Raw genomic sequence first — 27,783 nt, forward strand, 5'->3', positions numbered from 1 at the left:
TCTTTTTTTTTTTAATCTTCTTTCTTTTTTCAAACAACTTCTTATCTTATCAAGTCCTTTTATAAATTCTTTTATAATTTTCATCTTTACAGTTATCTTCTATCCATTCATTGTATCAACCCTTCTTTTGTACATATATGTCTTTCTTCCTTTAAAATTTTAGGAGGCACTTTTTTCTAACAGATCAAAATATGCCCAAAAACTAGTGTGTGGCACTGATCTATGCACTAGCGTGATCATATTTGATCACATTCTGCTTTTTTTGTATCGTTCTGTTTTTGTTTTTATCTTTTTTTTCTTTTTTTCTTTTTTTCTCTTTCTTTTTTCTTTCTTTCCCTTTCTTTTCCCCTGGTTTCAGGCCTTTTCTGATTTGTATACAGTATATTTGCTGGGGATGTTGTAAACCTGTTAGCATTTTGTTCTCTCATTCATCTATTCTCCTCTGGACAAAATGACAAGACGAAAAATATCACCTCAGCAAAAAGAACAAGAGGTAGTACCGTCAGCCAGGGACCTACTCAATACGGACATTAGTACGATGTCGGACCTAGAGTTCAGAATCATAACTTTAAAGATACTAGCTGGGCTTGAAAAAAGCGTGGAAGTTATTAGAGAAACCCTTTCTGGAGAAAGAAAAGAACTAACATTTAACCAAGTCGAAATCAAAAAGGCTATTGATGAGGTGCAATCAAAAATGGGGGCACTAACTGCTAGGATAAATGAAGCAGAAGAGAGAATCAGCGATATAGAAGACCAAATGATGGAAAATAAAGAGGCTGAGAAAAAGAGGGAGAAACAACTACAGGATCACGAGGGCAGAATTCGAGAGATAAGTGATACGATAAGACGAAACAACATTAGAATATTTGGGATCCCAGAAGAAGAAGAAAGAGAGAGAGGGGCAGAAGGTATATTGGAGCAAATAATAGCAGAGAACTTCCCTAATGTGAGGAAGGAGACAGGCATCAAAATCCAGGAGGCACAGAGAACCCCTCTCAAAATCAATAATAATAGGTCAACACCCCGACATCTAATAGTAAAACTTACGAGTCTCAGAGACAAAGAAAAATCCTGAAAGCAGCTCGGGAGAAGACATATGTAACCTACAATGGTAAAAATATTAGATTGGCAACAGACCTATCCACAGAGACCTGGCAGGCCAGGAAGGACTGGCAAGATATCTTCAGAGCACTAAAAGAGAAAAATATGCAGCCAAGAATACTATATCGAGCTAGGCTGTCATTGAAAATAGAAGGAGAGATAAAAAGCTTCCAGAACAAACAAAAACTAAAGGAATTTGCAAACATGAAACCAGCGCTCCAAGAAATATTGAGAGGGGTCCTCTAAGCAAAGAGAGAGCCTAAAAGCAGCAAAGATCAGAAAGGAACACAGACAACATACAGTAACAGTCACCTTACAGGCAATACAATGGCACTAAATTCATACCTTTCAACAGTTACCCTGAATGTAAATGGGCTAAATGCGCCAATCAAAAGACACAGGCTATCAGATTGGATTAAAAAACAAGACCCATCAATATGCTGTCTGCAAGAGACTCATTTTAGACCCAAAGACACCCCCACATTGAAAGTGAGGGGGTGGAAAACCATTTACCATGCTAATGGACACCAAAAGAAAGCTGGGGTGGCAATCCTTATATCAGACAAACTAGGTTTTATACCCTCTAAAGCATTTGTGATGAGCACATGGTGTTGTATGGAAGTGTAGAATCGCTATATCGTACACCTGAAAGTAATATTATCATGTATGCTAACTGGAATATAAATAACAACTTTAAAAAATTAAACCTTAGTGTGATGTGCAGTTGTTACTTTATGATTTTCAGGTTTGCACTTAGGAAAGTGAAGTTTAGAGTTTGTCACAAAAGTTTTGAGTTGAAGTAATAGTAGTTAATACATATATAAATTGAAACAATGGTAGAGATAAGATGTATAAAAAGAGTAAGGGAAGAGAATAGGTGAAGACAATCTAGACTATCCAGGGAATTACACTGTTTTAATTGTCAAAGTGATAAGGACTTTGAAATATCTGAGCAAAGAACTTCTTATCTTCTTATCTCTACCATATTTCAATTTATATATATATGTACTACTTCAACTCAAAACTTTTATGACAAACTCTAAACTTCACTTTCCTAAGTGGCAAACCTGAAAATCATATTTAAAGTAACAACTGCACATCACACTAAGGTTTAATTTTTTAAACTTGTTATTTAAATTCCAGTTAGCATACATGGTAATATTACTTTCAGGTGTACAATATAGTGATTCTGCACTTCCATACAACACCATGTGCTCATCACAATAAGTGTATTGCTTCATTCCCATCACATGTTTCACCCATCTTCCACCTAGTTCCCCTTGGTAACCATCAGTTTGTTCTCTAGAATTAACAGTCTGTTTCTTGGTTTGCCTCTTTTTTTTTTTTCCCCTTTGCTCATTTCTTTTGTTTTTAGTTTTTTTTTTTTTTAATTTCAAATGTGAGTGAATTATATAGTATTTGTCTTTCTCTGAATGACATATTTTGCTTAGAATAATACCTTCTAGTTCCATCCTTGTCATTGCAAATGGCAAGATTTCATTCCTTTCTGATGACTGAGTAATATTCCATTGTATATATGTACCACATTTCTTTATCCATTCATCTGTCGATGGGCTGCTTCCATATCTTGGCTATTGTGGACATTGCTACTATAAACATCAGGGAGCATGTACCCCTCTGAATCAGTATTTTTTATTCTGAGGGTCAATACCTGGTACTGCAATTGCTGGGTCATAGGGCAGTTTTACTTTTAATGTCTTGAGGAACCTCCATACTGTTCTCCAGAGTGGCTGCACCAGTTCTCATTCCCACCAACAGTGCAGGAGGGATCCTCTCTGCATCCTTGTCAACATCTGTTGTTTCTTCTTCTTTTTTTTAATTTTATCCATTCTGACTAGTGTGGGGTGATATCTCATGGTGGTTTTGATTTGTAGTTCCTTGCTGATGAGTGATGTTGAGCATCTTTTCATGTGTCTGTTGGCCATTTGGATGTCTTCTTTGCAGAAATATCTGTTCATATCTTCTGACCATTTCTTAACTGGGTTTTTGGCTTTTGGGTGTTGAGTTTAACAAATGCTTTTTATATTTTCGATACTAGCCTTTTATCAGATATATTGTTTACAAATATCTTTCCCCATTCTGCAGGCTGCCTTTTAGTTTTGTTGATTGTTTCGTTTTCTGTACAGAAGCTTTTTATCCTGATGAAGTCCCAATAGTTAAATTTTGCTTTTGTTTCCTTTGCCTCAGGAGATGTGTCTAGTAAGAAGTTGCTGTGGCTAATGTCAAGAGAAGTTATTATCTGTGCTCTCTTCTAGGATTTTAATGGTTTCAGCTTTCACATTTAATCCATTTTGAGTTTATTTTCAGGTACGCTCTAAGAAAGTGGTCCAGTTTCATTCTTCTGCATGTGGCTCTCCAGTTTTCCCAACACCATTTGTTGAAGAGACTGTCTTTTTCCTATTGGATATTCTTTTATGCTTTCTCAAAGATTAGTTGACCATAAAATTGTGTGTTTTATTTCTGGATTTTCTATTCTGTTACATTGATCTATTTTTGTGTGTTATGTATCTGTATATTCCGTACCAGTACCATACTCTTTTGATCACTAGAGCTTTGTAATATAACTTGAAGACTAGATGTACTGCTTCCAGCTTAGCTTTTCTTTTTCAACATTGCTTTGACAATTAAAGTTCTTCTGTATATGTTCACTAACTGAACATAATAATAAAAATATATATGTAAAATGATTTAAAAACAAAGTTCTTCTGTGGTTCCAAACAAATTTTTGGATTGTTCTAGCTCTGTGAAAAGCCCTGGTGGTGTTTTGATAGGATTACATTAAATTTGTAGATTGCTGTGGGTTAGAGACATTTTCACAGTAAGTTTTCTTCTAGTGCATGACTGTGGGATGTTCATCATTTTTTGTGTCCTCTACAAATTCTTCCATCCGTGTTTTACAGTTCAGAGTACAGGTCTTTCAACCCTCTGGTTAGATTTATTCCTAGATATCTTATTGTTTTTGGTAAAATTGTAAATGGGATTGCTTTCTTAATTTCTCTTTTTGCTGCTCATTAATTGGTGTATGGAAATGTAAGAGATTTCTGCACATTGATTTTGTATCCTGCGACTTGACTTTATCAGCTCTACCTGAATTTTTGTTGGAGTCTTGTCAGTTTTCTGTATGTAGTGTCACGTCATCTGCAGGTAGTGAAAGTTTTGCTTCTTTCTTTCTGACTGGATGCCTTTTATTCTAGTGCTTCTCTGATTGCCGAGGCTAGGACTTCTAATACTATGATTAATAACAGTAGTGAGAGTGGACGTCCTTTTTTTTTTTCCTAAATAGGGAAAGAGCTCTGTTTTTTGCCATTGTGGTTGATGTTACCTGGGGTTTTCATATATGGCCTTTCTTATGTTGCAGTATGTTCCTTCTAAATCTACCTTGTTGAGGATTTTTATCATCAATGGATATTGTATTTTCTCAAATGTTTTTCTGTGTCTCTTGAAATAATCATATGGTTTTATCCTTTTATTGATGGTATATCACATTGATTTGTGATAATTGAACCACCCACAACTCAGGAATAAATCCCATTTGAGTGGGTGAATGACTTATTTAATGTATTGTTCTATTTGATTTGCTAGTATGTTATCAGGAATTTTTCCATCCGTGTTCATCAGATATTGGCCTATTGTGTTTTTTAGTGGAGTATTTCTCTGGTTTTGATTTTAGAGTAATTCTCTCCTCATAGAATGGATTTGGAAGTGATCCTTCCTTTTCTGTTTTTTGGAATAGTTTGAGAAGAATAGGTATTAACTCTGAATGCTTGGTAGAATTTATCTGGGGAGCCATCTCGTCCTGGACTTTTGTTTGTTGGGAGGTTTTTTTTATCATTATTATTACGATTCAATTTATATGTTGGTAATCAATCTTTTCAAATTTTCTGTTTCTTCCTGTTTCTAGGAATTTACCAATTTCTCCCAGGTTGTCCAGTTTGTTGGCATATAGTTTCTCATATTTTTAATAATTATTTGTATATCTGTTTGTATTTTTGTGGTGTTGGTTGTTATTTCTCTCTCATTTGTAATTTTATTTATTTTAGTCCCTCCTTTCTTCTTGATAAATCTGCCTGGAGGCTTATCAATTTTATTAGTATTTTTCAGAGAACCAGCTCTTGGTTTCATTGATCCATTCTATCATTGTTGTTTTTAGTTTCTGTATCTATATCATTTATTTCTGCTTTCATGTTTATAATTTCCTTCCTTCTCCTGGTTTTAGGCTTTGTTTATTGTTCTTTCGCTAGCTCGTTTAGGTGTAAGGTGAGGTTATTTGAGACTTTTCTTGCTTGTTGAACTAGGCATGTATTGCTGTGTACTTCCGTCTTAGGACCGCTTTTGATGAAACTCAACAGTTTTGGACTGTTGTGTTTTCATTTTCATTTGTTTCCATGTACTTTTTTATTCCTTCTCTGATTTTCTGGTTCACTCATTCATTATTTATATTTAGTTTAACTTCCATGTATTTGTGGTCTTTCCAGATTTTTTTTCTTGTGGTTGACTTCTCATTTTATAGCATTGTGGTCAGAAAAGATGCATGGTATGACTTCCATCTTGAATTTCTTGAGGCCTGTTTTGTGGCCTTACATGTGATCTAGTCTGGGGAATGACCCATGTGCACTTGAAAAAATGTGTCCTTTGCTCTTTTAGGTTGGAATGTCATGATTATATTTGTTAAGTTTATCTGGTCCATTATGTCATTTAAAGCCCTGTTTCCTTGTTGATTTTCTGTTTGGATGATCTGTCCATTGATGTAAGTGTGGTGTTAAAGTCCCCTACTATTATTGTATTATTACCAATGAGTTCCTTAATGTTATTAACTGCTTTATGTATTTGGGTGCTCCCATGTTGGGTGTATAAATATTTACAAGTTTTAGATCTCCTTGTTGGATTGTCCCCTTTATGATTATGTAGTGCCCTTCTTTGTCTCTTTTAATAGTCTTTGTTTTAAAGTTTATTTTGGGGTGCCTGGGTGGCTCAGTTGGCTGGGTGACTGCCTTCGGCTCAGGTCATGATCCTGGTATCCGGGGTCCTGGGATGGAGTCCCACATTGGGCTCCCCCTGCTCCATGGGGAGCCTTCTTCTCCCTCTGCCTCTGTCTGCCACTCTCCCTGCTTGTGCTCTCTGTCTCTCTGTCAAATAAAAAATTTTTAAAAAAATCTAAAGTCTAGTTTGTACAATAAAAGTATTGCCACTCCAGCTTTCTTTTTATAGCCTTTTGCATGATAAATGTTTTTCCATCCCCTCATTTTAATCTGCAGGTGTCTTTAGGTCTCAAATGAGTCTATTATAGACAGCATACAGATGGGTCTTCCCCATGGATGGACTCATCCATTGTGTCACTCTTTGTCTTCTGATTGGAATATTCAGTCCATTTACATTCAACATAATTACTGATAAATACATATCAATGTATTTGTTTTGTCGTTGTTTATAAAGATTTTCTTTGATAAGTAGTTGTCTTCCTTTAATGGTTTGCTGATTTTCTTTCGTGATATATCTGGTTATTTTTTCTTTATTCTTTCCATATTTATCAGTGTCTTTGATTTGTAGTTACCATTAGGTTTGTATATAATATCTTCTACATATAGCAGTCTATATTAAGTTTATGGTCATTTAAGCTTGAAACCATTCTTTCCTCCTTTCCTCCTCTCATTTTAATATCTGCTGTTATTTATCTATCTATTTATTTATCTATTTGTTTAATTTTGTGAAAGCATGAGCAAGAGGGGAGGGGAGGGACGGGGCAAAGGGAGAGAGAGAATCTTAAACAGACTCTATGCCCAACATGGAGCTGGACTTGGGCTCAAACTCAAAACCCTGAGATCATAAACCAGGCCAAAATCAAGGGGCTTAACCAAATGAGCCACCCAGTCCCCATATGCTGTCATATTTTAAATCCTTTTATTTTCTGAGTTCCTTGCATGACATTTTATAGAAGTGTTAATTTTTACTCCTCATATGTTTCCTACCTTCATACTGTAACTTTTGGTCTCCTGTTTCCACTCGAAGAGTCCCCTTTTAATATTTCTTGCAGAACTGGTTTACTGGTCACCAACTCCTTTAGTTGACTTTTGCCTGGAAAACTCTATCTTTCCTTCTGTTCTGAAGGATAGTCTTGCTAGATAGAGTATTCTTGGCTGCAGATTTTCTGCATTTAGCACTTTGAAAATATCATGCCACTCCTTCCTGCTGAAAATCTACTCTTAACCTTATGCATTTTTCCTTGTATGTCACTGTCTTGTTTTGCTGCTTTCAAAATTTTGTCTTGTCACTGTATTTTGCTAGTTTAGTTACAGTATATCGTGGGGTGGATCTACTTTTGTTGATTTTGTGGAGGGGTTTCTGTGCTTCTTGGATCTGGATATGTTTCCTTCTCCAGATTAGGGGCATTTCAATTACTCTCTCTTTAAATAAATTCTGTGCCCCCTTTTCTCTCTACTTCTTGGCTCCTATAAAATGAATGTTATTACATTTGATGGAGTCACTGAGTTTATTCTCATTTTGTGTACTTCTCTCTTCTCTCTTTTGTTCAGCTTGATTACTTTCCATTATTCTGTCTTCTAGATCACTAATTTGTTCCTGTATTTCTTCTATTCTTCATGCCATCATGAATGTTTTTCATTTCATTTATTAAGCCCTTTATCTCCTATGTTATTTTTTGTGTTAGTAGTCTCACTGATGCCTTCCAGTCTTTTCTCAATCCAGTGAGTATCCTTAATACCATTATTTTGAATCCTCTATCATGCATGCCACTTATATCAGTTTTGCTTAGACATCTGGCCTTGGCCTTATCTTGTTCTTTCATTTAAGAGAGATTTCTCCATCTTTTTATTTTGTCTAAGTCTCCATGCCTATTTCTCTGTGTTAAGGAGGTTAGCTACAATTCTTCTTCAGACACTAGTGGCCTTAGGAAGAAGAGGTCCTGTAGTGACCTGCTGTATCGTGTTACTGGTCCCCAAATGCTGCCACTTCCAGGCATGCTTCCAGTGTGTTCTGCCTTTGTTCTTTTGTTTCATTCTGGCCACTTTATCATTTCAGCCAGTCTTTTACCGTGGCTCTCTTCACCTGCTCTGGGCAGTGTTTAGTCTCTGGCCCGAATGTGGTTGGTTTTAACTAGGTATGCTCTGGACTGCTTGTGAAATGAGATGTGTTACCACTACCTCTGGACCCAAGGCTTCACAAAACTCTCAGGTTGGGAGATGTGACGTAGGCAGGAATTTGTACTAGGCTTATGGGGAAGCCCACCATGGTGAAAAATCCACCACACTGAGACTGAGGCAAATTTGACTGAGAAGGGCAGCCTTGCCATAGCACAAAGGGTTGGAACTTGGTGTAAAAAAAGTTGTGTAGCAAGCAACCATGCTGCACTGGTTACCACAGGTGGCCCTGTGTTTATTCTGAGGGGCAGGGGACGTAAATGGTACCTTCTAGATCCTTTTTTCCTGGAGAAGGTCTGTCTATGAACACTGCCTCTGGGGCATTCTCTGAACTGAAGCCTCTCTGCTGTGTGACCCAGGTGCTCTTCAGATTGCCGTTTCCACACTGTATGTTCCCAGGCTGTTTACCTGTCTTTTCTCTAGGAGCAGCCTCAATGCCTCTGGGCTCTCCCAGAGCCAAGCCTACTGACCTTTAAAACTATGAAATTCAGCCCCTTTCACTTTCCAAGCTAATTCCTATGGGGTGTGTTATCCTTGTGCACTGCTATGTGTGCTAGTCTGTCTGTCACCCTTCTTCTATATATTGCTCCCTACCCACTGCAGTGGACATGAGCCATTTCTCTCCCAAACAACATCTCCACACTTCCTGCCTTCTTTGATATGGCTGCTTCTGTCTCTTTAGCTGTATAACTTGTTCTCTCAGGCTTCAGATCAAATTATGTTGCATTTCAGATAATTTGATAGTTATATAGTTGTGTTCATTGCATGGGGTGACTATAGGGTCTTCCTGCTGTACCACCATCATCCCCTCCTAAGTGTCACTGAATTTTGTAAAGTAATTAAGCTCAGTTCCTGGGCACCTGGGTGACTCAGTTGGTTGGGCAACTGCCTTCGGCTCAGGTCACAGTCCTGGAGTCCTGGGATCGAGTCCCACATCGGGCTCCCGGCTCAGCAGGGAGTCTGCTTCTCCCTCTGACCTTCTCTCCTCTCATGCTGTTTCTCTCTCTCTCTCAAATAAATAAATAAAATAAACTCTTTAAAAAAAGCTCAGTTCCTTCTGTTCCACTTAAATTTTTAAATTTATTTCTCCAATAAATTGTCAAATAAAATTTTGCTTCTTTTTTTATTGCTTGCTATGTTAATGACTCCTAACTAAGCAAGCTAACAGCTGAAAAAGAATTCACCTTGGGAAGAGACCTATAATAGTTCCCAATAGTTTGACAAATGAAAGGTAATTGAACTGGGCCATAAAGAAATGATGGATCTGGAAACATAACAATAAGGCAATCATTCCTTTGAGGGAAATAGCATATATGTAACAATACAGACTGTGTGTTTGCAAGTCAATTTTAGTAATAGTGATAAGTTTAGAAGGGCTAGGAAGGATGAAGATCTTTAAAGATGGGCTACAGATGACGATTCTACTGAATTTACTTTTATTCTCAGCTTTAGCAGATTGAATTTCTCTATGATATGCCATGCCTTGGCAAGCCATGATCATCAGCTATGGCTGTCAATTTTGCAGTGGTTCCCTTGTTAGCAGCTCTTGGGTTCTCACTGCTGCCCACTGTGTCAGGAATATGTAAGTTTGCATCCTGCATCATATAATACACTGTGCACAGTATTTTCAAATTAGTTTGTTGAAGTCTTCTTTGGATTAATTCACTTCATATTATGTCTGAACATTATCTCTTATCTCTATAGAATCTTTGCATCAGGCAAAGCAAGAAATTTGTCTCAGTGTGTTTTATTGATATTTCCTTTAGTTAATACCTCTCTAATTCCACTGTGTATGAATTTTGTATTTTCATAGGGTTCTGATTTCCCTACAGGTAAAGTAGGCACTTTATACATCATAGCTAACGGAATACATTTGAAAGCCTAATACTGATGGCTGTTAAGGGCTCATATATCCTAGTGAATATATTCTAGTTAGTCTCTAACTACACACTTAGGAATCCTGAAGACACTAGGCCTGAAGCACCTTGGAGCACCTCTGAGAGTTGTTAAGATGTCTAACATTCTACTGCATGAGAGATTTCAGTTGGTGAGTGGGGAAGCAAGAAATGATCTAGCACTGCTGCTCCTTCAAGAGGTCCAGACTCCCATTCAGCTCCTAGGACCACTGGGACATCTGAAGAAACTCAAAAGCTCAGAATGCTGGCTTTCTGGGCCAAGAGTTCTCAAACCAGGTCAGTAGTTAATTTGCTTATTAGGACAGTGGTTCTAAAATATGTGAGATGGGGGATCCATTTGTTGGATGTTAAAATTCAGGTAAGAATTCTAACCAATATTGTCTCCATATTAATTTTAAATTTTTGATCAAAATCAGAGATATTCTCTGGGATTTGTTTTGGTTTTATAAAATGATAGTTTTGATAATGACTACATAAGATTTCAAATGTGCAAAAGGATACAAGGTAGATCTTTCTGTGTACAGTCAAATTTAGTAAATAAAGTAGACATGGACTGCTTCCTAAATGTGCTAACTTTATAATAATGAAAAACATAGGTCATTGTTTTTACTTATACTTAAGAAAATGAAGTTAGATATGACTTGAAATATATTTTACAAATGAAAATCAAATTGTAAATTATTTGGAATGGCATTTAAAAAGTGAGGAAAAATTATTAGAATGGATAAATATGTGCAGGAAGATGGTGATAACAAAATAAATGAATTTTTTTGGCATTAAAACTTAAGAGATAATTTAAAGTGATCATGATAGCATCTCATTAGTTAGTGTTACAATGCAGGCTATATCGCTTGGACTTCTTATTTTATACCTGTTTTTCTAGGAGAAACTGATGAGAATCCAGAAATGTTACAGATGCAGGTGATGGGCGCTTCAGGCTGTGCCCACCTCTACCCTGACATTGGCAGTTCTATTATCTGCTTCATTACTCAGTAGAAAGGCTCTGATACGAATGTGGTAAACACTTCCTTTTCTTTTTTTAATTCTAATTCATAAAACTATAAATTTTTGTACATATAAAAATGTAGACCATGCAATCAGTAAGTTATAAATATAAGAAATTGGTTTTTTGTTCAGTGGGAAAAAACAAAATTACTTACAGAACAAACTTCCTCCAAAAAGTATGCTATTAATCTCTGGTTTATCTGACACTTGTTATTCTTAACTATCCACACTGAAAAGCTGTTTTGGTGGTGTCCATAGAAATTAGGAATTTCATATAATTCTGTATATTCTAATCCATGGCTCCTAAATTTCATCATATCTGAAATCTTAATTTGCCTTTATAAATGCCATCTTTATGGACTAATGTCAATGGCATTATCAGTAGTTTAGTATGAGAAGAATCTATTTGGTAATTATATTGATTGGCTGCTAGCTATTTGAGACCTCTTTATTTTCTGAATACTTTTTCTCTTTTCCAACTAACAAAATCTAATAATAAGTAAGAATTTAAGACAGTGACTTTAATCAAAATTCTACCATTGCTTTCACAGGAACCTGTGGCTCCTGGCAGTGCTGTTATGTGCAGACCAGTGTCTGGAAATGGCACCTGGAGACAGATAGGCTTTACCAGTCTAAAGGCACTTGCTACCATTGTCAGCCCACACTATTCCTGGATATTTTCCACATCAGCAAAAACAGGTCATCCCCTAAACCAGGCACTCATGCCTTGGGTTGAAAAGCCAGAAGTCATCTAGTCTTCGTAAACAGACAACACTACCACTTTCATCATTAATGATTCCTGTAATGCAGAGTCTATTGTAAACCAGTGGTTATAATGACCAGTACCAATCTGGTCACACTGTGATAAAAAAATAAGAGATCAGAACTTCCAATTAAAACAAAACAGTTGAATTAAGACCCTAACTTCTCTGCAGTTATTCCTTAGAAAAGCATCAATTCTATCCATTAAAATGACAGTCTTTTAACATTGTAAAAAAAAAAAAAGATTTTAACAATTAAAATTTCAAAAATTTAAAACCTCCACCATGACTTGTGATAATAGTTAATAAGATAATATAAAACAATAAATCACATTGAAAAATTGACAAATACATAATCACACCTCATAAAACTTCAGAGCGCTCATGTGTTCTTTCAAAAACATATATGCCTAAACTTATTCTATTTCAGTTGTTAAAGAGAATAAAGACAATTATAAAGCTTGAAGTAGTTAGTAAAACATAAAAAATTAATACACAATGTACATAAAACCCTTAATTATATAAAAATAAACATGAAAGCAGGAGTTTTCCTTTGGATTTTCCTCATGTAACTAACCAGTTAACAAAGGGGAAAAAAGCAAACCACAAGCAAGAAATAGAATCCTGGTAATTAAAAATGTCTTAACAACATGAGATGGTGGCTTGGAATAAAAATATAATAGGAATTAAGCATAAAGCAGCTATATAGAGACAAAGTACTTGTTTGAAACTGAAAAATGATTATAGACACAGACAAGTAATATGGCATGATATATTAAATTAACTGCAATTGAAATTAAAATTAAAAAAAATAAAGGAGTCGCAGTAAATGAAGAAATCATAAATACAGTTAGCTGTAAAGATGGGACATTGCAAAGAAAAAACATTTTTTTGAACAAATAAATCAACTAAGTCAAAATGGATGACAGAAAACATATGCTTTTCCTGGAGGTATACAGCAAATGGTACCCAGATGCCCCTCCCTGAAGAGGAAGTCTGGGCAAACACTGTGGAGTGGGCGGCAGGTGATTACAATCCACTGGCTCGGTGACCTCGGTGCTCACTCTTTGGAAGGCTAGGCAGCAAGGAGCTGAACACGGCACCCAGGTGACAGGCAGCACGAACGCCTTCACCACCAGAGACGGAATGTCTTGTGTTATATTCTGCCAACAGCACAAATGCTCCAGGAAGAGGTTCCCGGGTCATCTGGCCTGCAGAGGAGAATGGATCCACTATCGACTTCCCTGCTTAGGGCCAGTCAGGTGAGACTGTGAGAGGAACATCAAGCCGGGCCATCACATCCCCAGAGCTGGCCCACAAATGTGGTGAGAGAATGCCCAAGAGTGGTTTCAAGCCAGCAAAGTAGGCTTGGGGCTGTTGGTCTGGCACCAAGGAAAGCCAGTCTATCCAGGCATCACCGACAAGCAGGGGCTCCTTGCACGCCCCCCTCCTTCTGTCTCAGTCGGGGGAAGCATGCATATATATCCAGGCTTAGTCCCCTCCCAGGTCTCCACGCGTTTCCCCCAGAGTGGATTTCATATGCGCCCCACGGTCTTGGACCGTGGTTTCCATCTGTTCGCCCTTCATGTGGATGCTGTCCAAGTCCACTGGCACTCCCGAGTGACATTTGTACAACGACAGACACTGGCATTGTCCTTGCCGGGGAGGGAAGGTGAGAAGGGTCAACGACAAGAGGTGTGCAGCCCGGGAAGGAGACTGAAACCCCTAACTATTTCCCACACCTGGGACCATCTGTGCAAGCAGCATAGATGGGTGGTGTGCCTCACACCCGCCTGCCAAATCTCACTGCATCCTCCGTGCCTTCGCCTCTGTGCATCTGTGCATCGAGAGGGGAGACAGACCCCTGAATAACCACGGAATACACACGAGGCCTGTGTATCCGGAGGGACGTGGCTGCCCTCGGCCTCTTGCCCCTTTCTCCATCTTCGGCTGAGCTGGAAATTCCGCAGTCCCTCTCCTTTGCTGCCTGGGGCCTACACACACCCTCCTACACACGTGTGCACATGCAAATGCTTAGACACACAACACACACACATATGTTCTACACAAGCATGAGCTGGTGGACACACAAACTCACACACATGGCTGGAAACACACAGAGACACACAACACACACACGGTCTCATGCAAACACACACACATGACACACACCCACACACTTGGGCTCGGCACATGGGAAAGAAGATGGCCGCACGCATGCACGCAGACACAAACCTATGCTGACAGGCTCCGCTCTCTCTCTCTCACACACAAGCATGTGCACACACACACAAACACAATCTGAGGCCCACAGGCATGCATGTGGCTGCACACACCCACTTACACGGACACCAGTGCATGCACACAGACTCAGATCACATAACACAAACACGCGCGTCCTGCACAAATGCATGCGCACTTGCCCATGCAAACACACACAGCTGCACTCGCAAACACATGCACAACACTCACACAAGGTCTCTGGCACAGCCATACACACTTGGCCGGGCACGAACACACACAACCCCCTCCTCCCAAGAACTCCCGCAGACACAGGCACAACAAATACACACGGTCTTAGGCACACATGCATAAACAACTGGCCCTCACCCAGACACACACACACACACACACACACACCTGGCCTCAGGATACCCCTAGGGAACAGAAACACACGGTCTGCATCACACAGGAACGCACAATGAGCCACACCAACACACAGACATGCACGTGCTAATGCAAACATGCACACATGCAGCCCACACAAAGTCTCTGGCTCACAGGCATGTGTGCAGAGCTACCCAACACACACACACACACTTTTGCACATGCAATCCCACACACACAACATACACAAACCTTCTCCAATACAGAAGAATATACAATTGGCCCCAGAAAAACACATACACACACACACACACACACACACACACACACACACACACACGGCTCGTACAACACACAGAGACTCAAGGAACGCACACGGTCTTCAGTACACAGACATTCACCACTGGTCCTGCACCCACAGACACACACGCACACACCCATGACTCATGCCAACACACATATATGCAACGCACACACAGCCACGCGTGTTTTCGGTGCACAGGTCTGCACACATGACCACCCAAATACACACATGCTAATGCAACACACACACACACACACAAACGACACACACAATCTCCAACACAGATGCATGAACAGGTGGCTACAGAAGTGCTCACGCACACACACACAATCAGCCAAAGGCCTGCAAACAGACACACAACAGACACCCTTGTGCATGCAAGCACACACACACTCAACTCTCACATGGAAGGTCCCTGGCACACGTCCATACATACAAAGTCCCGCAGAAAGTCACACACCCCAGTGCGCCTGAAAATACACACACTCCATACCCATATGGACTAGCACACACAGCCAGGCAGATTTCTGCTAGCATGCCTGCACACATTCATATGCCCTGGGAAACCTACAGACCACGCAACACACGCACGGTCCCCGTACACAGGCATTCAACTTGGCCATAAACACAGTCCACTGTGCGCAGGCAAAGAACCACTCAGGAAACACAAACCAAACGCATATGATCTCCAGTGCCCAGGCATGGCCTTAACAGGAACACACACTAACGTACACAAGAAACGTACACAAACACACTCACACAACCCTGGGAAACACACACTATCACCGGCACACAGGTACGCTAACATGGCCAAACACATGCACACATACGCACACATGCAAACACACACACACATTAAATATAAACAAACACTGTGCCCAGACACAGCTATGTGCAATTGGCCGCACACGCGCGCACACACACATGCCCATCCATGTGCAAACACACACTCAGGGAACACCCGCCAACTCACAAGGTCTGTGGCACACAAGCATGCACACTTGGCCACACACACCCACACATATGTGAGCATGCAAACACGCAACACATAAACACCCAGGGCCCCGACACAGAGGCAGACACACGTGGCCTCACAAACACACACCAGTGCACCTGCCAACACACCCTCCCGATACACACAAAAGACACATGGTCTCCAGTCCACAGGCATGCACTCTTGCCACACACACATGTGCACATGCAAACTCACACACACTGCACAAACACACACGATCCCCAGTATAGAGGCACGCTCGGGTGGCCGCATGTGCACGTACACACATGCACGCACGCACACGCACACAGCCGAATGCAGACCACCCACGTGTGTGTGTTGGTGTGTGTGTGTTGTGTGGTCCAGAGGCATGGCAGCTGTGTGGACGAGGACAGTGCAGAGCATCAGAGTCTGACCAACCACAAGTAGTCAAGGAGGCTTTCACCACTGTGAGAGCTGTGTGGACGAGGCTACGTGGTGCTTTGCCTTCACAGGACAGAAATGGGGGAAAGGATCACCTTTCTCCAGCTCTGGAGAGTTCCAGCATGTATCTGAAAGGATGGGGAGAGAGACATGAATAAGTTAAGAAGCGCTTTGCGTCTGTGTGTGGCTTTGTCCTTAGAGCCAGGACATGGCGAGGAGGCAGTCTGCCTGATGGGCCCTCCACTCGCGAAGTGTGGGACTGTATTAGTGGCGGTGATGTTCAGCTTGGGCGCAGGCCAGGGGGCAGGGCATGGCGATGACATCCTAGTCTGAGTCTAGGAGGAGCACGGGAAAATGCAGAGCTCTGTTCATGGGTGCCTTATTCTTCAGGGCAGGGCACACAGGTGGGGAAGCGTCCTGGCAAGTGGGACCCTCATGGCTTGGTGGCTCCTGGTCCCGTCGCATTGACACCGCTTAGGGAGCTTGGCCCTGTACCCTTGCTCCTGGAAGCATTCCCTGCACTGCTGCGATGCGGTCTCATGCATGCGCCTGGTCAAGAGCATCGTGAAACCCATGTGTCCATGCATGACTAAGGAGGAGGCCGTCCCTCACAGTCCCTGCAGACCCAAGACATCCCACGCCACAAAACCCACCCACAGGGGAGAGATCCATGGATGTGTGAGGGTAGGCACGTGTGAGTGGTGGATGGCACTGCGGCTTTTTGAGCGGGCTGTGTGAAGGAGGTCTGTGTTCAGCTGTGTGTGTGTGTGCGTGCGTGTGTGTGTGCTTCCACGTGTGGCCACCTGAGCATGCCTCTGTCCAGGGGATCGTGTGTATTTGTGCGGTTTGTGTGAGTTTGCATGTGCACGTGTGTGTGTGGCAAGTGTGCACACCTGTGGACCGAAGACCATGTGTGTATCGGGAGGGTGTGTTTGTAGGAGCACGGGTGTTGTGTTTGCGAGGCCACGTGTGTGTGCAACTGTGTGGGGACCCTGGGTGTTTATGTGTTGCGTGTTTGCATGCCCACGTATGTGTTGGTGTGTGTGGCCAAATGTGCATGATTGGGTGCCACATGTGAGTTGGCAGGAGTTACCTGAGTGTGCGCTTGCACATGGATGGGCTTGTGTGTGTGTGTGCGCGTGCACGGCCAACTGCACATACCTGTGTGTGGGCACCATGTGTGTTTCTATTTCATGTGTGTGCGTCTTTACGTGTGTGTGTGTGTGTGTGTGTGTGTGTGTGTGTGTGTGGCCATGTGTGCGTGCCTGTGTGCAGGTGACAGTGTGTGCTTCCGAGTGTTGTGTGAGTATGTGTTTGTGTTTGTGTTTCTTGTGCTTGTCAGTGTCTGTCCATGTAAAGTGTGCATGCTTGTGCACTGGAGATCATTTGTGTTGGGTTTGTATTTCCTGAGTGTGTCTTTGCCTGTGCATGGTGGTCTGTGTTTTTGCAGCCAAGTGTGCACGCCTGTGTGTGGGGACCGTGTGTATGTTGCATGATGTGTGTGTTTCCCAGTGCACGTGAACCTGTGTGTGCATGTGAGCAGAAATCTGCATGGCTGTGTGTGCTAGTCCATGGGTGTATGTCATGTGTGTGTGTTTTCAAGTGCACCTCAGTGTGTGACTTTCTGCGGGACTACATATGTATGGACGTGTGCCAGATAACTTTCGTGTGAGTGTTGAGTGTAGGTGTGCTTGCATGCGCAAGGGTGTCTGTTGTGTGTCTGTGTTTGCAGGCCTTTGTGTGATTGTGTGTGTGGGTGTAGTGGGGGCGATGTGTGCACACATCTGTCGCCACCTGCTCATATCTCAATTTTGTAGACTGTGTGCATGCTTGGTGGGTGTCTGTTGTCTTAGCACGTGCGTGTGTATTTGGGTGATTATTTGTGCAAACTTGTGTCCAAAAACACGTGTGAGTGTGTGTGCATTGCATGTATATGTGTTGACATTAGCTTGTGTGTGTGTGCGTGTCTGTGGGTGCGGGTCCAGCGGTGTATGACTGTGTACTGACAACCGTGTGTGTTCCTTGAGTGTCTGTGTGCAGTAGGGGCCGTGTTTGTGTGTGTGTGTTTGTGTGTGTGTGTGTGTGTGTGTGTTTCCGGGGCCAATTGTGTATTCTTCTGTACTGGAGAAGGTTTGTGTATGTTGTGGGTGTTGGACTATACGTGCAAAAGTGTGTGTGTGCGTTGGGAATGTGAGCGCATATGCCAGTGAGCCAGTGACTTTGTGTGGAGTGCATGGGTGAGTATTTGCGTGAGCAAGTGTGTGTGTGTGTGTTGGTGCGGAGCAGTGTGCATTTCTGTGTGAAGCAGACTGTGTGTTTCTGTTCCCTGTGGTTAGAGTAGGAGGATGAGGAGAGCATGAGGAAAGGACAGGAAGACCAATGACCCGAGCACTCTTTGTCACTCAGCACCTCACCACCAAAATGGCACACACTGGGACAAACTGTAGCCGCACATTTTCCCCTAGGAGGAAGACGGCTTCGGGGCCTCTGTCTCCCGGAATCACACTATTCATACTCCAGGGCCTGGGCTGAACATTTCCACGCACACCCAGCCAGCCTTCCCGGTGGTACACACAGTGTCCTGAGTCTTACAGGAGTCTATTCTAGAAGGGCGAGGGACAGCTTCCCATTGGCGGTACAAATACCAGGCAGATGGTGCAACCACCGGGGCCATGGGAACAGTTCGCGCCCGCGTTGTGGTTGGGGGTGGGGTTGCGGCATGGGAGTGGGTGTGTGAGAGGTGTTTGGTGTGGCTGGAAGGCCGAGGCCACCTAGAGGGGGTGCACGGTCGGGCTCCCTGGCTGGCTGGCTGGCTCCCGCTTGGGCAAGGGGTGGGGCCGGTTATGGCCACAACCACCTCCTTGCCACTGATTGGTCCCGGGGTCCGCTCAGCATCCTGAGCTTGGCCATGGGGTTCCATCCAGCCAAGGCCACGTCCCGGGAGCCCATGCCCCCGTCACCCAGAAGCGACCTGGCGACAAACCATTGTGTACATGCATCCCGCAGGCAGGCGGCCTCTGATAGGAGCCCGCCTCAAGGCCTGGGCGCCAAATTTCCACCTGCCGGCTGCTTGCCGAACCCGCGTGCTCACACCTCCAGCTCATTCCCTCTGCAGAGACCGCGGCTCGGTGCCGAGGCTCGGGTCCCCGTCCAAATAGAGAGCGAGGCATGGTCTGGGGAACCCTGGGCCGCCCCAGAATCCTGGACCACTTTAGTCCACGGAGAGGGTCGTGAGGAGGTGGGGGCCGATGGGGAGGCAGGCACCTGAGGCGAGACGCGCGAGCCAAAGGCCCTATTTTAGGGGGGATGGTGGCAAATCTGTGCAGGAGGGTGAGGCCCGGCAGCGCAGCAGCGAGTCCACTCTGGGGGAGGAGTTGGTCGTCGTGGTGGAGGATATCATGGCGGTGGTGTAGGTCTTGGTGGCAGAAGATGAGGAGGTGGCGTGAACCGAGCAGTACGAGAAGCTGCAGGAGCTGCCGCTGGAAGAGCCAGTGCTGGTAACCGCGACAGCCGGGCTCCCTTGTCCAATCCGCCTCTGTGCCGAGAATCGGCCACTTCCCTACGTGATCCCGACCACCCCGTGTCTCCCCACAGCCACATGGCCATTCTTTGGAATGGTACTGGGCCGTGGGCTGGAGGCTCCTGAGTCTCTGGTTGTTGAGGAAGAGGGATCCCCCGACAACAGAGGACACACTCATCCCACTTCAGCTGTCCTTTGCATTAAGCAATTTCACAAATTCCTAACATGTTTGTTTGTGTGTGTGTGTGTGCGTGTGTGTGTGTGCGTCTGGGGCACGGCAGGTGTGTGGACATGGAAACCGCAGAGCATCAGAGTCTGACCAACCACAAGAAGTTGAGGAGGAGTTCACCACAGTGAGAGATGAGTGGACGAGTCTATGTTGGTGTTTGCCTGCAGAAGACAGAAATGGGGGAAAGGATCACCACTGACAGCTCTGGGAGTATCCAGCACATATTTGAAGTGACGGGAAAGGAGACATAAGTTAAGAAGGGCTTTGTGACTGTGCTTGGGTTTGTCCTTGGAGCCAGGACATGGCGAGGAGGCAGTCTGCCTGGTGGGACCCTCCAACCTCCAACATGTGGGATTGCCTGTGTGGCAGTGATGTTCAGCATGAGGGCAGGGCAGGGTAGGGCATGGCATGAGGACACCCAAGGCAGGCTCTAGGAGGTGGGCGGAAAAGGCAGACCTCTGTTCATTGGTGCCTTATTCTTCAGCGTAGGGCACACAGGTGTGGTAGGGTCCTGGTGAGTGGGGCCCTCGTGGTCAGGTGGCTCCCGGTTCAGGCGCGTTGACACCACTTAGGGAGCTTGGCCCATTACCCTTGCTCCTGGAAGCGGGCCCCACGCTACTGTGATGCGGTCTCATGCATGCGTCCGGTCAAGAGTACCGCAAAACCCACGTATCCCAGGTGGACGAAGGAGGAGGCCATCCCAAATGGTCCCTGCGGACTCTCGTCATCCTGTGCCACAAAACCCGCCCACTGGGGACAGTTCGAATGATGTGTGAGGGAAGGCAGGTGTGAGAGGTGGAAGTCATTGTGGCACTTTGGAGTGGACTTTGTGTGAGGGAGTTCTGCATTTGGCTGTGTTAGTGTGCACGTGTGTTCGTGTGTGTGTGTGTGTGTGTGCTTGTGCGCGCGGCCACCTGAGCATGCCTCTCTGCCAGGGATCATGTTTGTGTGGTGTGTGTGAGTTTGCATGTGCACGTGTGAGTGTGGAAAGAGTGCATGCCTGTGGACCTGAGACCATGTGTCTTGTGCGTAATGGGAGGATGTTTTTGATGTGCACGGGTGTGTGTGTTTGTGAGGCTACATGTGTGTGCCATTGTGGGGGACCCTGGGTGTTTATGTGTTGCGTGGTTGCATGCCCATGTATGTGTTGGCGTGTGTGGCCAAGTGTGCATGCTTGTGTGCCACAGACCATGTGAGTTGGCGGGATTTCCCTGAGTGTGTGTTTGCACATGGATGGGTGTGTTTGTGTGTGTGCACACGTGTGCGGCCAAGTGCACATACCTGTGTGAGGGCACCGTGTGTGTTTCTATTTCATGTGTGTGCATGTTTGCCTGTGTGCATTTGTGTGTCTGTGTGTCGCCATGTGTGCCTGCCTGTCTGTTGTTGACAGTGTGTGCTTCTAAGTGTTGTGTGTGTGTTTGTGTGTGTTTCTTGTGCACGTCGGTGTGTGTTCCTGTCAAGTGTGCATGCCTGTGCACTGGAGATCCTATGTGTTGGGTGTGTGTTTCCTGAGTGTGTCTTTGCCCATGCACGGTGGTCTGTGTTTTGCAGCCAAGTATGAGAGCCTGTGTGCGGTGACACTGTTTGTTGCGCGGTGTGGGTGTTTCCCAGTGCACGTGAATGTGCGTGCACTGGGAACAAAAATCTGCCTGGCTGTGTGTGCTAGGCCATGGGTCTATGTTGTGTGTGTGTTTTCAGGCACACCTGGGTGTGTGACTTATGTGGGGCTACGTATGTATGGACATGTGTCAGAGAAATTCCGTGTCGGGTTTGAGTGTATGTGTGTATACATGCACAAGGGGGTCTGTTGTGTGTTTGTGTGCTTGCAGGGCTTTCAGTATTTTTTTTGTGTGTGTTAGGGGGCTGTGTGTGCACTTCTGTAGCCACCTGCTTATGCCTCTCTCTAGGAGGCAGTGTGCGTGCTTGGTGTGTGTGTTTGTTGCATTAGCATGTGTGTGTGTATTTGGGTGGTGATGTGTGCACACCTGTGTGCCGAAAACAAGTGTGGCTCTGTGTGCATTGCATGTATGTGTTTTTGCATGAGCTTGTGTGCATGTGCATGTCGGTCAGTGCAGGACCCGTGGTGAATACCTGTGTAGTGAGGTCCATGTGAGTTCCTTGAGTGTTCCTGTGCAGTATGTGTGTGTGTTGTGTGTGTGTGTGTGTGTGTGTGTGTGTGTGTGTGTGTGTATGTTTTGGGGGCCATTCATGTATTCTTCTGTACTGGGGAAGGTTTTTGTATGTTGCGGGTGTGGGATTACACATGCAAAAGTGTGTGTGTGTGTTGGGAATCTCACCACACATGCCTGTAAGCCAGGGAGTTTGTGTGGGCTGCGTGTGTTCGTGTTTGCATGAGCACATGTGTGTGTGTGTTCGTGTGGCTCAGTTTGCGCTCCTGTGTGATGCAGACCATGTCTTTCTGTTCCCTGTGGGTATCCAGAGGGCAGGTAGTTTGCGTGTGTGTGGGTGAGGGACAGTTGTGTATGCCTGTGTGCCTAAGACCGTGTGTATTTTTTGCGCATGTGTCTGCGTGAGTTCTTGGGTGGAGGGGGGTGTTTGTGTTAGTGCCAGGGCAAGCGTGTGTGGCTGTGCCATAGACCTTGTGTGAGTGTTATGGGTGTGTTTGCGAGCTCAGCTGTGTGTGTTTGCATGGCCAAGTGCACATGCCTGTGTGCAGGACGCATGTGTTTGTTTGTTATGTGATCTGTGTGTGTGCATGCACAGGTGTGCATGGGAGGGGACGTGTGCAGCCGACATGCATATCTGTTGGCCGCAGATTGTGCGTGTGTATGTGTGTGCACACACCTGAGTGAGTTAGAGAGCGAGCGGTGCCTGTCTGCATGTGTTTGGGTCTGCGTGCGTGCATGTGGCCAACTTTCCTGTGTGTCGAGCCCGGGTGTGTGGGTGTGTGTCGTGGGTGTGTGTATGGATGAGCTTGTCTGTGTGTTTCGTGTCTCCATGTGTTTCCATTCACGTGTTATTGGGAGAGGGTGTGGCCACCGGCACATGACCCTGTGTGGAGAACATATGCGTGTGTCGTGGGCCTAAGCGTTTGCATGTGCACACATGTGTCTATTAGTGTGTGTGTAGTCCCCGAGTAGCAAAGGAGAGAACAGTGTGATTTCCAGCTCTGCCGATTATAGAGAATGGGGCCAGTGCCCGAGTGCAGCCACGTCCCTCTGGACACACAGGTCTCGAATGAATTCCATGGATCTTCAGGGGTCTGTCTCCCCTGTCACAGCACAGACGCACAGGGGCCAAGGCAAGGAGGGACAGGTGGGAGTTGGCAGGGGGTGTGAGGCGCACGACCCATCTGCGCTGCTTACACGGATTGTCCCAGATGTGGGAAAGAGCTACGGCTTTCAGGCTACATCCAGGGCCACACTCCTCTTGTCGTGTGGCCCCTCTCAGCTCCCATCCCCAGCAAGGACAAAGCCAGAGGTCTGTCATTGCATGAATGTCACCCGGGCGTGGGAGTGGACATGGACAGCATCCACAGGAAGGGCGAAAGATGGTAACCACGGTCCAAGACCATCGGGGCGAATATGAAATCCACTCTGGGGAAAACGCGTGGAGACCCAGCCGGGAACTATCCCGGGTAATATGTGCACACTTCCCCCGACTGAGACGGAAACACTCAGTGACTGGAAACACACAGAGACACGCAACAACACATGAGCTTAGGCATACACACACACGACACACACCCAGACGTCCAGGCTAGACACAAGGAAAAGACGATGGCCAGCCACATGCAAGCACACAGACACAAACCCATGCAGACATCACCTGTTTGTCGGTGATGCCTGGATAGAGTGGCTGACATTGGCGCCAGACCAACGGCACCAAGCCTACTTTGCTGACTCGAAACCACACTTGGGGATTCTCTCACCACATTTGTGGGCCGGCTTTGGGGACGTGATAGCCCAGATTGATGTTTCGCTCACGGTCTCAACTGGCTGGCCCACAGTGGGGGAGTCGAGAGTGGATACATTCTCCTCTCCAGGTCAGATGAGCCAGGAACCACTTCTTGGGCATTCGTGCCTTTGGCAGCATGCAACACAGGACGCTCCATCCTGCTGGTAAAGGCGTTCGTGCTGCCTGTCGCCTGGGTGCCGTCCTCAGCTCCTTGTCGCTTGGCCTTCCAAAGAGTGGGCACTGAGGTCACCGAGCCAGCGGACAGCATCCACCTGCTGCCCTCTCCACAGGATTCACCCAGTCTTCCTCTTCAGGGTGGGGCATCTTGGTCCACATTGCGTGTGCTCTAGGCTCCGGGAAAGGGAGGCGATCCTCTATCCTCCATGCCAAATACACTGCGTGTCTGTGTGACTGTGTGAGCGTGGGTTTGTGTGGGCACCCAGCTTGGCACCTTTTCGAGGCTCACCAGCCTGGTTGCCAGTCCCAAAGGGGGAGAGGGCTTTTAATTCCTGGGGAAGGAGCTGCTCAGTGATGCATCTGCATCTTTCTTCCGGAAGTCTTTAGGTTCCAGCAGCCGTGTGGCCAGAGCGGTCAGAGAAAGATCGCTGGAAGTGAAAGTCAGAGAGGAGGACGGAGACCAGAGCATGAGGAAAGGACAGGCGGACCGATGGACAGAGCACTCTTCGTGGCTCTGCTCCTGACCAGCAAAGGGCATGCGCTGGGACAAAGTGTAGCCGCACATTTCCCCCGAGCAGGCAAACGGCTTCGGGGCCTCTGTCTCCTGGAATCACACTATTCATACTCCAGGGCCTGGACTGAACATTTCCACGCACACTCGACCAGGCTTCCACTTGGTGCACACAATGTCCTGAATCTTACAAGAATCTATTCGGAAAGGTCGAGGGACAGCTTCTCATTGGCGGGACAAATACCCTGTGAACGGCGTGCCCGATGGAGCCACGGGAACAGATCGCGCCGGCAACGTGTGTGGGGTTGGGGTTGCGACGTGGGAGTGGGTGTGCGAGGGGTGTTCAGTGTGGCTGGGAGGCCAAGGCCACACAGGAGGGGGCACACGGTCGGGCTCCCTGGCTGGCAGTCTGGCTCCCGCTGGGGCGAGGGGCTGGGCAGGCTACGGCCTCGATCACCGCCCTGCCACTAGGTGGTCTCAGGGTCCTGTCAGCATCCTGAGCTTGACCACAGGGTTCCATCCAGCCAAGGCCACGTCCCGGGAGCCGATACCCCCGTGATCCGGAAGCCACCTGGCACCAAACCAGTGTGTGCCAGAATCCAGCAGCCACGCGGCATCCGATAGCTGCCTGCCTCAAGGTCTGGGCACTAAATCTGCACCTGGCAGGTGCTTGTGGAAGCCACGTGCTCACACCTCCACCTCATTCCCTAGGCCGAGCCCGTGGCTTGTTGCCGAGGCTCTGCTCCATGTCTAAATGGAGAATGAGGCTGGGTCCGGGGAACTCCGGGCTGCCCCTGGATCCTGGATGACTTTAGTCTGAGCAGAGGGTCATGAAGAGGTGGGGGTCGATGGGGATGCAAGCGCCTGAGTCTAGGCGGGGTGCCAAAGACCCTAGGTTACGGGGGATGGAGGCACAGGCTGTGCAGTAGGGTGAGGCCTGGCAGCGCAGAGGCGAGTCTGGCCCGGGGGAGGAGTTGGTCATCGTGGTGGAGGATATCATGGCGGTGGTGGAGGTCATGGCGGCGGAAGAGGAGGAGGTGGCATGAGCCGAGCAGGACGAGAAGCAGCAGGAGCTGCCACCGCAAGAGCCAGTGCTGGCTCCGAAACCACTGGGCTCCCTTGTCCCAACTTGCTCCTGTGCCGAGAAACCCCCACTTCCCTCCGTGTTCCCGACCACCGCGTGGCCTTCCACAGCCACATGGCCATACTTGGGAATGGCACTGGACCATGAGCCGGAGGCTCCTGAGTCTCTAGGTGAGGAGGAACAGTATCCCACGAGGACAGGGGATGCCCTTAACCCACCTTGGCTATCCTTGTCATTATGCATTTTCACGAATCCCTAAAGTGTTGGGTATGCGTGTGTGTGTGAGTATGTGTGAGTGTGGGCACCCGGGGCACGGCAGCTGTAGGATGTGGACCCTGGACAGCATCAGAGCCTGACCGACCACAAGAAGTCGAGGAGGCGTTCACCGCTTTGAGAGATTTGTGGGCGAGTCTAAGTGGTGCTTTGCCTGCACAGGGCAAAAATGGGGGAGAGGATCAGCATTGGCAGCTCTGTTGAATATCCACCACTTATATGAAGGGACGGGAAAGGAGACATAAACAAGTTAAGAAGGGCTTTTCCTCTGTGTGTGGGTTTGTCCTTGGAGCCAGGACATGGCGAGGAGGCAGTCTGCCCACGGGCCCTCCAACCTCTGGCGTGTGGGATTGCCTGTGTGGTGGTGATGTTCAGCATGGGGGCAGGGCAGGCCAGATCATGGCATGAGGACAGCCGAGGCAGGCTCAAGAGGAGGGCGGAAAAGGCAGACCTCTGTTCATGGGTGCCTTATTCTTCAGGGCAGGGCACACAGGAGGGGACGGGTCCTGGGGAGTGGGGCCTTCATTGCCTGGTGGCTCCCAGTCCTGGTGCGTTGACACCACTTATGGAGCTTGCCCCAATACGTTGCTCCTGGAAGAGGGCCCTGCACTGCTGTGATCGCTCCCATGCATGCATCCGGTCAGGAGCACCACAAAACCTGTGTGTCCCGGGAGAACGAAGAAAGAGGCCATCCCTCATGGTCCCGGTGGACCCTCGCTGTCCCGCACCGCAACATCCGCTCACAGGGGACAGTTCCAAGGATGTGTGAGGGAAGGCAGGTGTGAGTGGTGGAAGGCACTGCAGCTTTGTGAGTGGGCTGTATGTGAGGGAGGTCTGCGTTTGGCTGTGTCTGTGCGCGCGTGCATGCATTTGTGTGTTTGTGCTTTCACATGCGGCCACCTGAGCAGGCCTCTGTGCTGGGGATCATTTTGTTTGTGCCGTGTGTGTGCGTTTTCATGTGCACGTGTGAGTGTGGCAAGAGTGCATCCCTGTGGATTGGAGACCATGTGTCTTGGGGTGTGTATCGGGTGTGTGTGTTTGTAGGTGCACAGCTCTGTGTGTTTGTGAGGCCATGTGTGTGCCACTGTGTGGGGACCCTGCATGTGTGTATGTGTTGCGTGTTTACATGCCCAATATGTTTTGGGGTGTGTGGCTAAGTGTGCATTCTTGTGTGCTACAGACCTTGTGAGTTGGCGGGTGTTCCCCGAGTGTGTGTTTGCACACGGATGGGTGTGTGTTTGTGTGCGCGTGTGCGGCCAAGTGCGCATACTTGTGTGCTGGCACCGTGTGTGTTTCTATTTCATGTGTGTTCGTGTTTCCCTGCGTGCATACATGTGTCTGTGTGGGGCCATGTGTGCATGTCTGTGTGCCGGTGACTGTGCTTCCCAGGGTTGTGTGTGTGTGTGTTTGTGTGTGTTTCTTGTGCACGTCAGTGTGTGTTTCTGTCAAGTGTGCATGCCTTTGCACTGGAGATCATGTGTTGGGTGTTTGTTTCCTGAGTGTGTCTTTGCCTGTGCATGGTGGTCTGTGTTGTGTGGCCAAGTGTGAGTGCCTGTGTGTGGTGACAGTGTATGTGTGTGTTGCGTGGTGTGTGTGTTTCCCAGGTCACATGATCATGTGTGTGCTTGAGAACATAAATCTGCCTCGCTGTGTGTGCTAGTCCATGGGTGTATGGCGTGTGTGTGGGTTTTCAGGTGCACTTGGGTGTGTGACATTCTGTGGGGCTGTGTATGTATAGATGTGTGTCAGAAGCTTCCGTGTCAGGGTTGAGTGTATGTGTGCTTA

General features: G+C 46.3%; 1 protein-coding gene across 1 annotated transcript in view; it reads right to left on the minus strand.

The window, feature by feature from the left end:
• LOC118356653 (BCL-6 corepressor-like) overlaps positions 1 to 19,984 on the minus strand; it is a 114,758-nt gene extending 94,774 nt beyond the window's left edge. Inside the window, 1 exon segment of the mRNA XM_035725946.1 lies at positions 19,247 to 19,984. Coding sequence (XP_035581839.1) covers positions 19,247 to 19,984 — 738 coding nt within the window.
• Between the last annotated feature and the right edge of the window lie 7,799 nt (positions 19,985 to 27,783).

This window comes from Zalophus californianus, chromosome Y, assembly GCF_009762305.2.
Source record: "Zalophus californianus isolate mZalCal1 chromosome Y, mZalCal1.pri.v2, whole genome shotgun sequence".
In the NCBI taxonomy this organism is placed as follows: domain Eukaryota; kingdom Metazoa; phylum Chordata; class Mammalia; order Carnivora; family Otariidae; genus Zalophus; species Zalophus californianus.